Source organism: Dendrobates tinctorius, unplaced genomic scaffold, assembly GCF_039654945.1.
Source record: "Dendrobates tinctorius isolate UK_male_01 unplaced genomic scaffold, ASM3965494v1 ptg000029l, whole genome shotgun sequence".
Lineage (NCBI taxonomy): Eukaryota > Metazoa > Chordata > Amphibia > Anura > Dendrobatidae > Dendrobates > Dendrobates tinctorius.
The window spans coordinates 23,379,463-23,393,526 of NW_027361697.1; the positions used below are offsets into that span (position 1 = coordinate 23,379,463).

At 44.3% G+C, this 14,064-nt stretch overlaps 1 protein-coding gene across 1 annotated transcript in view; it reads left to right on the forward strand.

Annotated features, from left to right (window-relative positions):
* Positions 1-14,064, forward strand: part of HFM1 (helicase for meiosis 1) — a 307,691-nt gene that overhangs the window by 136,051 nt on the left and 157,576 nt on the right. Inside the window, exons 15-18 of the mRNA XM_073571760.1 lie at positions 894-1,039; positions 1,188-1,282; positions 5,605-5,738; positions 7,844-7,891. Coding sequence (XP_073427861.1) covers positions 894-1,039; positions 1,188-1,282; positions 5,605-5,738; positions 7,844-7,891 — 423 coding nt within the window. The remainder of the gene's footprint in view (positions 1-893; positions 1,040-1,187; positions 1,283-5,604; positions 5,739-7,843; positions 7,892-14,064) is intronic.

The following is a 14,064-nucleotide window of genomic DNA, read 5'->3' on the forward strand; positions in this document are numbered from 1 at the left end:
GAAAAAAGGCTTTTATTGACATACAATAGCTAGAGAGATCCAAGTGTACAATAAAAACAATTAAAAACCACAATTGGAACAAAAGTGGGCAGGTGGAGAACACATGCAGTATACAAAAGAAGAAATATTTATATCAATAAGTGTTTCAAAATATGCATTCACAACAATGCCCTCTATCACCATATAATATGCATAAAATGTTTGGTATAAACATATGGACAATTTGCAGCAGGACATTCTGCTGTTGTGTGCATGTTTTCCTGTGTCTCTTTTCTCCCATTTTGTTATTTAATCTTCTTGGCACAGTGTTGCACCCAGTTATCATATTCCTGTCATATTTTTCATGGTGCCCACCTATATACATATATATATATAGCACCTGGTCTTATTGTTATCACTTGAATATAACTATCATCATTCTCCCCTGCTCACGCTGATCGCTGACAGAGCAGGAGAGAATGATGAGAGCGGTCTTCAGCACGCAGCACTGGGGATCAGCGCTTACTGTACCGCTGCTTCTCAGGCGCCGGTACGTGTCACACAGATGAGATCCCAGTGTCATCCATGTGTATGTGTGCGGGGCGTTTTGCGGCCCATGCTGCCAGTAAAAAACGGACATGTCAGCGTGTTTTTGGCCATGGACACATGGTCCGTGGAAGCATACTGACATGTGCACAGACCCATTTACTTGAATGAGTCTATGTGTGTAAGTGTCTCCGGTACGTGTGAAAACTCACCATACGTACCGGAGACACGGGCGTGTGAAAGAGGCCTAAAGCTGTATGGCTTTCTTTGGTACAGTCCTCTAAATCAGACATTATGGCATATTTATTTATTATCTTTCTTAATTTTTAGAGGTTGCTAATGCTCTTAGACTTATTTTTTTTACTTAGTTACCACTAGCACATTGGCTATGGGTGTTAACCTTCCTGCTCATTTAGTCATCATAAAATCAACCATGCATTATGCATCTGGAATGTTTCAAGAGTACAGCGAGACCGACATGCTGCAGATGATTGGCAGGGCTGGAAGACCTCAGGTAAGTAGATTTGCTGTACTGGAACTCTACCTTCCCCTACCAGATTGCTGACATGTGACACACGTATTGCTGGCCATAACTGTAGAAGTTATATAGATATTTACTTTAGAGAAATACTTTAAATACATATTTAATTTTTTGTCGTCAGTTTGATACAACAGCCATAGCAGTTATCATGACAAGGGTAAGCACTAAAGCAAAGTATGTACAGATGCTAGATGGAGCGGATACCATTGAAAGCAGGTCAGTGTCCATCCTACAAAATATTTTAACTTTTGTCTGAGTCGTACTGTAGCTAAAATTATATGTAAAGAATAGTATAATCAGCCAGAGATAAATAAGATTGTATGTCAATGTTGCGATTTTATTTTTCAAATTGGCAGTACCAGGGACAATAAGAAGTGTGTAATATAGGTATATAGGTTGTTAGTCAAAAATGTCCCTTTCCTTGCTTAGGGTATGTACCCTCTACATCTTTTAGACATCAGCTTAGCCACATATTTTTTTAAGCAGAAGATTCTTTAGGAAAATGCCAACCAGGTTTTCTCTGAAGTGTATTTCCGATGTCTTTCTGGATGTATTTTGCAACGGCTTTGCCATCTGTGTTTTTTCCTTTTGATTCCATGTACTGTATAAAATAGTGGAGCTAGAAGATTGGACTGGCCACTTCTTTTATTATTATTATTATTATTATTTACAGTTGTGGCCAAAAGTATTGACACCCCTGCAATTCTGTCAGATAATACTCAGTTTCTTCCTGAAAATGATTGCAAACACAAATTCTTTGGTATTATTATCTTCATTTAATTTGTCTTAAATGAAAAAACAAAAAGAATTGTCCTAAAGACAAATTGGATATAATTCCACACCAAACATAAAAAAGAGGGTGGACAAAAGTATTGGCACTGTTCGAAAAATCATGTGATGCTTCTCTAATTTGTGTAATTAACATCACCTGTAACTTACCTGTGGCACCTAACAGGTGTTGGCAATAACTAAATCACACTTGCAGCCAGGTGACATGGATTAAAGTTGACTCAACCTCTGTCCTGTGTCCTTGTGTGTACCACATTGAGCATGGAGAAAAGAAAGAAGACCAAAGAACTGTCTGAGGACTTGAGAAACCAAATTGTGAGGAAGCATGAGCAATCTCAAAGCTACAAGTCCATCTCCAAAGACCTGAATGTTCCTGTGTCTACCGTGCGAAGTGACATCAAGAAGTTTAAAGCCCATGACACTGTGGCTAACCTCCCTAGATGTGGACGGAAAAGAAAAATTGACAAGAGATTTCAACGCAAGATTGTGTGGATGTTGGATAAAGAACCTCGACTAACATCCAAACAAGTTCAAGCTGCCCTGCAGTCCGAGGGTACAACAGTGTCAACCCGTACTATCCGTCGGCGTCTGAATGAAAAGGGACTGTATGGTAGGAGACCCAGGAAGACCCCACTTCTTACCCCGAGACATAAAAAAGCCAGGCAGGAGTTTGCCAAAACTTACCTGAAAAAGCCTAAAACGTTTTTGAAGAATGTTCTCTGGTCAGATGAGACAAAAGTAGAGCTTTTTGGGCAAAGGCATCAACATAGAGTTTACAGGAGAAAAAAAAGGCATTCAAAGAAAAGAACACGGTCCCTACAGTCAAACATGGCGGAGGTTCCCTGATGTTTTAGAGTTGCTTTGCTGCCTCTGGCACTGGACTGTTTGACCGTGTGCATGGCATTATGAAGTCAGAAGACTACCAACAAATTTTGCAGCATAATGTAGGGCCCAGTATGAGAAAGCTGGGTCTCCCTCAGAGGTCATGGGTCTTCCAGCAGGACAATGACCCAAAACACACTTCAAAAAGCACTAGAAAATGGTTTGAGAGAAAGCGCTGGAGACTTCTAAGGTGGCTAGCAATGAGTCCAGACCTGAATCCCATAGAACACCTGTGGAGAGATCTAAAAATGGCAGTTTAGAGAAGGTACCCTTCAAATATCAGGGACCTGGAGCAGTTTGCCAAAGAAGAATTGTCTAAAATTCCAGCAAAGCATTGTAAGAAACTCATTGATGGATACCGGAAGCAGTTGGTCGCAGTTATTTTGGCTAAAGGTTGTGCAACCAAGTATTAGGCTGAGGGTGCCAACACTTTTGTATGACCCATATTTGGGGTTTTGTGTGAAATGATCAATGTTTTGAATGTTTTGCTTTATGCTTCATTCTCTTTTGTGTTTTTTAATTTAAGACAAATTAAATGAAGATAATAATACCAAAGAATTTGTGGTTGCAATCATTTTCAGGAAGAAACTGAGTATTATCTGACAGAATTGCAGGGGTGTCAATACTTTTGGCCACAACTGTATATAGCGCCATTAATTCCATGGTGCTGTACATGAGAAGGGGGGGTTACATACAAAGTTATAGATATCGTTAACAGTAAACAAATTTACGATGACAGACTGGTACAGGGGGGAGAAGGACCCTGTCCTTGCGGACTTACACTCTACGTCATAGTGGGGAAGAGACAGAAGGTCGGGGGTGCAGCAGCTCTGGTGGTGATGAGGCGGTAGCTCAGGCGGTGGTGAGGCGGCAGAAGCAGAATGGTTATTGCAGGCTGTAGGCTTTCCTGAAAAGATGGGTTTTCAGGTTCCGTTTGAAGGATCCGAGGGTGGTGGATAATCGGACGTGTTGAGGCATGGCATTCCAGAGGATAGGGGATATTCGGGAAAAATCTTGGAGGCAGTTCTGTGAGGAACGAATAAGTGTGGAGGAGAGTAGGAGGTCTTCAGAGGATTGAAGATTACGTGAGCGAAGACATTGGGAGATTAGTTCAGAGATATAGGGAGGGGAAAGGTTGTGGATGGCTTTGTAGGTTAGTGTTAGTAGTTTGAACTGGATTCGTTGGGGAATTGGGAGCCAATGGAGGGATTTGCAGAGGGGGGAGACAGGAGAGGAGAGAGGTGGATTAGTCAGGCAGCAGAATTGAGGACAGACTGGAGTGGTGCAAGAGAGTTAGCAGGGAGGCCATAGAAGAGTGTTGCAGTAGTCAAGGCGGGAGATGATGAGGGCATGTACAAGAGTTTTAGTAGATTGAGGACTGAGGAAGGGACGGATTCTAGAAATATTTTTGAGTTGAAGACGACAGGAGGTGGCAAGAGATTGGATGTGTGGTTTGAAGGACAGGGCAGAGTCGAGAGTTACTCCGAAGCAGCGGATTTCAGGTGCGGGAGAGAGCGTGATGCCGTTTCCATAATGGATAGATCTTCTTTTAGCCACTTCACTGCTTTTAGAGCTGGTACTGGTAGGTGGGAACCTGCATTGCAGCAGAGAAAGCTAAGGGTACCGTTACACTTAGTGATGCACCAGCGATCCCGACAACGATATGGATCGCTGGTGCATCGCTAAGTGGTCGCTAGTGAGCTGCCACACAGGCAGATCTCACCTGCGACATCGCTGGGGTCGGGGGTCGCTACTTACCTGTCAGACGCAGTGATCCTGACGTCCTCCCGCCCGCGTCCATGCGTCGCTCGTCGGCGCCACAGGAAGCCCAGCAGGAAGCGCCCGACGAGAAATGATCCAGGACCTTCTCGCGCGACCAGCGATAACCAGCGGGGGAGCCAGTCGGAGGTAAGTATCACATGTAGCGATATCGCTAGCAATATCGCTGCTACGTCACAAAATCGGTGACTTTACAGCGATATTGCTAGCGATATCGCAGTGTGTAATGGGGGCTTAAGTTTTGTTTTTTAGTTGATTTAACCCCGAGGTGTCTGTCTTATCTTTCCTTTTGTTATGTTGGTGCAGTTCACTTTTTTCCCTGTCTCACCTACTGGGGAGGGGGTTGGGGGTTTAGCTCAGGGCTAAACAGGAGATAGGGACAGGTCGGTGACTTGGGCCTCACTACCTTCATTTGAACCCCCAAGTTAAGGAAAGTCAGGGCACCCCCTTAGCCTGAGGGGCAGTTCAGGGGCCCAGGTTCCTCGTCCCCTGTTTTCCCACACTTGCCCCATGACAATCTGCATGTTATTGGAAAATTTAGTACCGATAACTGTTGATTGATCATCTGCATAAGATTTGTCCTATGACTGTCATTACCTTAGAGTTTTATGTGTATGATTTTATATATTGAAGTTGTTGCCCCATTATAAAATTCAGATATGCTGAAGATCTTCACTAGTTACAATATTTTCTGAAAGTTGGAGAACATTTCCAACTTTCATGCCCAATTAATAGTTGACGAGACAAAATTGGTTGCTCCAGGTACTGAGGCCACCTATAGACATCCATATACTCTAATTAGTATGTGGAATGGTTAATGGACCTTCTTGTACCAGAGCTATTTGTAAAGTTTTTTTATTTTATTCTTTTCTATTACGTCAACATTGTTGGATCCAGCTGTCTGGCTTAGGGGAACACAAAACATGATCTTCAATCTCGGTGACTGCGGCCTCCATTTATTAACAGATCATTTAAAAATAATATTTTTTTTCCGTAAGATAATTTAGTAAATTGTGAAATGTCAGTTTTAATAAGATAATGTGTCCTGTTCTGTAAAATTACGGTATGTATGTTTCCTATTTCCACAGCCTGCACAGGCATCTTGTTGAACATCTGAATGCAGAAATTACATTACATACTATAACTGATGTTAACATTGCTTTGGAGTGGATAAGATCAACTTTCTTGTACATCAGAGCACTGAAGAATCCCTCTCATTATGGTATGCTTTCACCTTTGGGGCACAAAGGACAAACAGCAATAATGATATATAGGAATATTAAAAATCTTGCATTTAATACACTTTGGTTAATATAGTTAGAAGGAAAAACAGCTCTGCATCAGTGTAATAAGCATCATCAAAGTACCGTAATCGTATACAGACATGAGTGGAGGTAAAGCTTGGTACCGGAGTCAATCAGCAAAAGCACAGTCGTACAAATTTTAGGTCAGAGAAGGCATAATATACCGTATGCAACATGCTAGACAGATGGTGGTATGGGCAGACAGTAATCAAAAAGCACAGCCAGGAAACAGTCTGGGTCTTATCCAAAATGGCAAAAAAATAAACAGTTTTACAAATGAACTGAAACCAAAAAACCTGGTTGCATCGGTTAGTTGTGAAAGTAGTGAGCTGATTCAAATGCTTAGAAATCTTAAGCTTTAGGCCTCATTCAGATATCTGTGTTTCACTTACATGATCTGTCTGTGCTTTTCACTGATATGTTCCCCATTTATTCTATGGGTGCTTTTATATATCCATTGTTTTGTTGTGTGTTTGCAGTCCGATTGTCTGCAAGAAGCAAAAATACTGATACATGTCTGATTTTGATATAATTACTGGAACAAAATCAGCCATTCAAAGCAAGCGTTCTGTGGGGGAAAAAAAAAGATATCACTCAGATGTCATCTATGTGTTATGTGAGTGTTGTCTGTTTAATGGGCAGGATAGGTTTGTTTGTTTTTTTATGCATACAAATAAAACAGATGTCACAATGATACTAAAATCTGTCAGATGGACTGCAAAATGAGTCTAGCACACTGATGAAAAATGATCCATTTTTTTCCCGTGTGCAAGAAAACGACGTCTGAATGAAGATGAGCCTAAATGACTGTCCCTTAATTTGTCCTTTGGGTTGCATCACTATAGCAAGCCAAAAGGCAGCTGTAAAGCAAGGGGAGGTGGAAGATTAGCTGTACAGGTAGGTGCATCAGGCAGCTTCATGTTATATTATAAGAAAAGGCAGGAGATCATTCCTAGACAGGCTGTTCTCCAGCTCCACTATGTTCACGATCAACAAGTCTGATCTGTGGGACTCTTGATGGAGTTTTCAAGTTCTGCCATGTTTTTTTTAAATTCCTGGTAGAGATGGGGGCCACTGCTTAAATGGAGCGGCCCCGGTCTCTACCAGGAATAAAAAAACATGTCAGTACTTGAGAAACTCTAGTGAAGATAAAACAGCATCATTTACTTACAGAATCAATAACAAATTGGTGGTTACAAATCCACGGGATCACTAAAAAAGGGAACAGATCTACACTAAAGATAAACATGTATGAACACTTAACTACTGTTTTAGGAGCAAAACTCCGGGTCATAACTCACCAAGGTCAACAGGGGCCGTTGAACACTATAATTGGATCATCACAGTTTTGGCACAGAGATACTGTGACTCAGCAAAGTTAATGTCAATGGGTCAAAAGATACTTGAAGAGTGGGTCTCAGCTTTGAAATTAAACCCGGCACTAAGACGACTGTAAATAGATTTTAGTGAGTGTATAGAAGAAAGTATGAAAAATTGCTTCTTTATTTTCACTAATCTATAACTGAACTTTTATGATTTGGGAATGTTTAGCTTGCAAAAGAGAAGACTGAGAGGAGACTTAATAACTGTCTACAAATATCTAAATGGCTGTCACATTGCAGAAGGATCATCTTTATTGTCATTTGCACAAGGAAACACTAGAAGCAATGGGATGAAACTGAATGGGAGGAGACACAGATTAGATATTAGAAAAAACTTTTTGACAGTTAGAGTGATCAATGAGTGGAACAGGCTGCCACGAGAGGTGGTGAGTTCTCCTTCAATGGAAGTCTTCAAACAGAGGCTGGACAGACATCTGTCTGGGATGATTTAGCGAATCCTGCTTTGAGCAGGGGGTTGGAGCACATGGCCCAGGAGGTCCCTTCCAACGCTACGATTCTATGATTCTACAGTTATGAATATATTGTGTTTTTAATTGATGGTTTATCATTGCGCTTTATTGCTTTTAATTTCATTGCTTGAACGCAAAATTAATCACACGGACCTCTTATATTTTTTGCAGGTTTTCCACAAGGATTAGATAAAGTAGGAATCGAAGCTAAATTGCAGGGTAATCCAAGCAGTTATTTTTATTTATATTTTAATATCTATTATTCTGTAATCTATATACATGCAATAGACAACTATATTTTTGTATGTACACTTTAATGGGATTCTTCAGGATCACAATATTGATGGCTTAAGATGCATCGTCAATATAAGATCAGTGAGGGTCCAGCTCTCAGCCACCCCCTAATTAACTGTTTGAATGGACTGTTTGATTAATGCTGCAATACTTAGCACAGACACTACTAAGTGTGATTATGATCATTGTCAAAAAATATTGTCATAGTGTTGATCAAGATTCTTGAAAAAGATCCATCAATTAGTTCTCAGTGGTGGACAAGTGGATGTTTGCATTTGCTAAGTATTATGTGTTGTACATATGCATACCTTACAACCAGTTCAGATTGAATGGCACAGTACCAATGTTACTGGATGTTGGAAGAATGTCTCGGCCTCAACTGCATGTGTATCTCTAGGACACAGATACAGTTGAAGGATCATCTTTATTCTCATTTTCACAAGGAAAGATTAGAAGCAATGGGATGAAACTGAATGGGTGGAGACACAGATCAGATATTAGAAAAAACTTTTTGACAGAGTGATCAATGAGTGGAACAGGCTGCCATGAGAAGTGGTGAGGTCTACTTCAATGGAAGTCTTCAAACAGAGGCTGGACAGACATCTGACTGGGATGATTTAGCGAATCCTGCTTTGAGCAGGGGGTTGGACCAGATGGCCCAGGAGGTCCTTTCCAACTCTACGATTCTATGATTCTATGAATGCAGTCAATGGTGAAGCGGACAACACTGTTCAATCTGGCTACTCCACCACTCAATCTGGGTACAGGGGGACATTGGGTAGGGAAGGGCAAGGAAGGGACACTGTGGTAGGGTCAACCTGTTTTGCGGGTGTGGGAATGTACTTTTAGCATGAAGTCCATGTGTGGGGCTGTGGAGTTATCTCACTGTGTGTGTGTGGCTGTTGGAACATCATACTGTTTGATGAGCTAAGGAGGCATCATACTCTATGAGGGGACTGTAGGAGGCATCATATCTTTTGTGGGTGGCATCATACTATGTGGTAGGATATGGGGCCATCTTACTGTGTATGGGGACACTGTGGGTGCAACTTACCGTGTATGGGGTCATTTTGGGGTAGTCAAACTATGTGGGTGGCTGTTTGGGTATCATACTTTGGGTTGGGGATTGTGAGGGATCATGCTTTTTGGGTGGATGTGGGGGCATCATACTGTGTGGAGGGGCTGAGGGGGCATCATACTGCGTGCGGGAGTTTGTGTGACATATTACCAACTGTTGAGGGAATTATACTGTATGTCGATAGCTGTGGGAGGATCATACTATGTGTTAGGGTCATTGTGCTGTGTGAGAGAATCATACTATGTTGAAGGCTGTGGGGCACTATAATATTTAGAGGGACTTTGGGGGACATCAGACTGTGTTTTTGGGGTGCTTTTCTACGGGATTATTGTTGGAGTAGTGGGTGTATCCTACTGTTTGGGTGGCATCTACTGAGTGGTGGCATCATACAGTGTGGGGTGGACTGTGAAAGGTCCATATTGTGTTTGTGTGTGTGGATGACTATAGGAGCATCACACTGTGAGAGGGCTGCGGGGACATCATAATGGGAGGTGGTACTTTGGGATCATCATACAGTGTGGGGGACAATAGAGGCATTGTACTGTGTGGAGGAGAAGTATTTCTGTGTGAGCAAAACTTAAGGACAGAGTGAGGTTATGAAAGTAGCTTAGCATAAAATACCGTATTTTTCGCTTTATAAGACGCTCCGGATTATAAGATGCACCCCAAATTTTGAGGAGAAAAATAGGAAAAAACTTTTTTTTTATAAAATGGTGGTGCTTCTTATAATCCAGGCGTCATATTGCTTACCGGGAGGGGTGGTGGGAAGTGGGGTCCTAGGGTTGCTGCTGGAAGAGGCAGGAGTGGAACATTGCTGCTAGGATGAGGGGGTGTTTTGATGTGCAGGTGTCCGATGCTGCCGCTATGCTATGTCCCCAGTGTTGCCGTTACCGTGCTCTGTACCTGGGGCTGCCGCTCTGACCCCCGGTGCTGCCACCACGCTCTGTACCTGGTGCTGCCGGGTTCTGCCGCCCGCTCTGTCCCCTGGTGCTGCCACCGTGCTCTGTACCTGGTGCTGCCGCCCGCTCTGTCCCCCGGTTCTGCCACCGCAATCTGTACCTGGTGCGGCCGGGTGCTGCCGCCGCACTCTGTCCCCTGGTGCGGACGGGTGCTGCCGCCGCGCTCTGTCCCCCGATGCGGCCGGATGCTGCCACCGCCGCGCTCTGTCCTGTGCTGCGGGGGTGGGGCTCTGACGTTCCATCTCATCTCCCGAGATTTCAGTGCCGAGATCTCCATCTGCGCTTGCGCAGCGGCCATTTTCCTGGAAGAAATCCACCGCACAGGGCATTGCAAGCATGGATGGAACGGCAGAACCCCTCCCCCGCAGCACGGGACAGAGCGCGGCGGCAGCACCCGGCCGCACCGGGGGACAGAGCACGGCGCTGGTAAGCACCGGACACCCGCAGCGGCAGCACAAAAAAAGTATATTTGCATTGTAAGATGCACCCCTATTTTCCCCCCTAATTTTGGGGGAAAAAAGTGCATCTTACAAAGCGAAAAATACGATTGAAATGGTATGTTACGCAGTATGTATCCCCTTTTTATCTTTTGTGAGGTATGCATGTGTCATTTATGTATCAACTGGTGTTATCCAAAGCTTAAACAGTGCTTTTTTTATTTAGGCAAAACAAAGGTTCATGCAAATGACAGAGTCAGGGATAATGCTTTTATGGAAGTTTACAAAAGCAGCATGGCCTCATGTGCTGCTGTACAGGCTCCAATATTTGGATATTGTCTCCCGAGTGCAATGCTTCAAAGGGCCCCGTCACACATAGCGACGCACCAGCGATCCCGACAACGATATTCAGGGTCGGACTAGGGTGCCTAGGGCCCACCAGGGGAACTGACTCTAGGGGCCCACCTATGGCTACCATAAACGGTTTTATTACGTGTTCAATTTGTGGCCTTTCCCACTAAAACGTGTGCCTTTTTAGCAAGCTGTACAGTGTGCAAAAGAGAACGCTCTCAGCCTCCTATATATCGTACAGACCACACTCTCAGCCTCCTATATATCATACAGACCGCACTCTCAGCCTCCTATATATTGTACAGACCGCACTCTCAGCCTCCTATATATCGTACAGACCACACTCTCACCCTCCTATATATTGGATATTGTACAGACCGCACTCTCAGCCTCCTATATATCGTACAGACCACACTCTCACCCTCCTATATATCGTACAGACCACACTCTCATCCTCCTATATCACATACAGACCGCACTCTCAGCCTCCTATATATCGTACAGACCGCACTCTCTCAGCCTCCTATATATCGTAGACCGCACTCTCAGCCTCCTATATATCGTAGACCGCACTCTCAGCCTCCTATATATCGTACCGACCGCACTCTCAGCCTCCTATATATCGTACAGACCTCACTCTCAGCCTCCTATATATCATACAGACCGCACTCTCAGCCTCCTATATATTGTACAGACCGCACTCTCTCAGCCTCCTATATATCGTAGACCGCACTCTCAGCCTCCTATATATCGTAGACCGCACTCTCAGCCTCCTATATATCGTACCGACCGCACTCTCAGCCTCCTATATATCGTACAGACCACACTCTCAGCCTCCTATATATCATACAGACCGCACTCTCAGCCTCCTATATATTGTACAGACCGCACTCTCAGCCTCCTATATATCGTACAGACCACACTCTCACCCTCCTACATATTGTACAGACCGCACTCTCAGCCTCCTATATATCGTACAGACCACAATCTCACCCTCCTATATATCGTACAGACCACACTCTCATCCTCCTATATCACATACAGACCGCACTCTCAGCCTCCTATATATCGTACAGACCGCACTCTCTCAGCCTCCTATATATCGTAGACCGCACTCTCAGCCTCCTATATATCGTAGACCGCACTCTCAGCCTCCTATATATCGTACCGACCGCACTCTCAGCCTCCTATATATCGTACAGACCTCACTCAGCCTCCTATATGTCGTACAGACCACACTCTCAGCCTCCTATATATCATACAGACCGCACTCTCAGCCTCCTATATACCTTGCAGACCGCCCTCTAAGCCTCCTATATGTCGTACAGACCACACTCTCAGCCTCCTATATGTCGTACAGACCACACTCTCACCCTCCTATATATTGTACAGACCGCATTCTCAGCCTCCTATGTATATATCATACAGACCACACTCTCACCCTCCTATATATCGTACAGACCACACTCTCAGCCTCCTATATCACATACAGACCGCACTCTTAGCCTCCTATATATCGTACAGACCGCACTCTTAGCCTCCTATATATCGTACAGACCGCACTCTCAGCCTCCTATATAGTGTAGACCGCACTCTCAGCCTCCTATATATCGTACCGACCGCACTCTCAGCCTCCTATATATCGTACAGACCACACTGTCAGCCTCCTATATGTCGTACAGACCACACTCTTAGCCTCCTATATATCATACAGACCGCACTCTCAGCCTCCTATATATTGTACAGACCGCACTCTCAGCCTCCTATATATCGTACAGACCACACTCTCACCCTCCTATATATTGTACAGACCGCACTCTCAGCCTCCTATATATCGTACAGACCACACTCTCACCCTCCTATATATCGTACAGACCACACTCTCAGCCTCCGATATCACATACAGACTGCACTCTCAGCCTCCTATATATCGTACAGACTGCACTCTTAGCCTCCTATATATCGTACAGACCGCACTCTCAGCCTCCTATATATCGTAGACCGCACTCTCAGCCTCCTATATATCGTAGACCGCACTCTCAGCCACCTATATATCGTACCGACCGCACTCTCAGCCTCCTATATATCGTACAGACCTCACTCAGCCTCCTATATGTCGTACAGACCACACTCTCAGCCTCCTATATATCATACAGACCGCACTCTCAGCCTCCTATATACCTTACAGACCGCACTCTCAGCCTCCTATATATCGTACAGATCGCACTCTCAGCCTCCTATATATCGTACAGACCCCACTCTCAGCCTCCTATATATCGTACATACCCCACTCTCAGCCTGGATGCTGATATTGCGGTATGTACGGTATATTGGCCTCGTATATGACATACAATACAGGCTTTCGGCCTCCTATAAGACATACAGACTGTCGGCCTCCTATTAAGTCTCCTATGAGACATGCAGACTGTCGTCCTCCTATTAGGCCTCCTATAAGACATACAGACTGTCGGCCTCCTATTAGGCCCCCTATAGGACATACATACTGTTGGCCTTCTATTAGGCCCCCTATAAGACATACAGACAGTCGGCCTACTAATAGGCCCCCTATAAGACATACAGACTGTCGGCCTACTATTAGGCCCCCTATAAGACATACAGACTGTAGAATATAATGTAATAATGTATCATGTACCCCCCCATGGTATATAACACAGCCACATAGTATATAGCACAGCCCCAAAGTATATAACACAGCCCACGTAGTATATAACACAGCCCCACATGGTATATAACACAGCCCCACATGGTATATAGCACAGCGCCAAGGCCTACAGCACAGCCTTACATGGTATACAGCACAGGGCCATGGTATACAGCACAGCCCCACATGTTATATAGCACAGCCCCACATAGTATACAGCACCATGATATACAGCACAGCCCCACATGATATACAGCACAGGCCCATGGTGTACAGCACAGCCCCACATGGTATATAGCGCAGCCCCACATGGTATACAGCACAGCACCACAGGGTATACAGCACAACCCCCCATTGGTATACAGCACAGCCCCACATGGTATACAGCACAGCGCCATAGTATACAGCACCGCCCCACATGCAGTGGTGTAACTACAAAGTTATGGGCCCCGGTGCAAACTTTCAAATGAGGCCCCTCCATGCCAAAATACACGCAAATCTCCGCTCCGTACACCTTGTACACACGCGGTTCCGCTCCATACACCTCGTACACATGCAACTTCGCTCCGTACATGCGCAGCTAAGCTACATACACCTCGTACACACGTGGC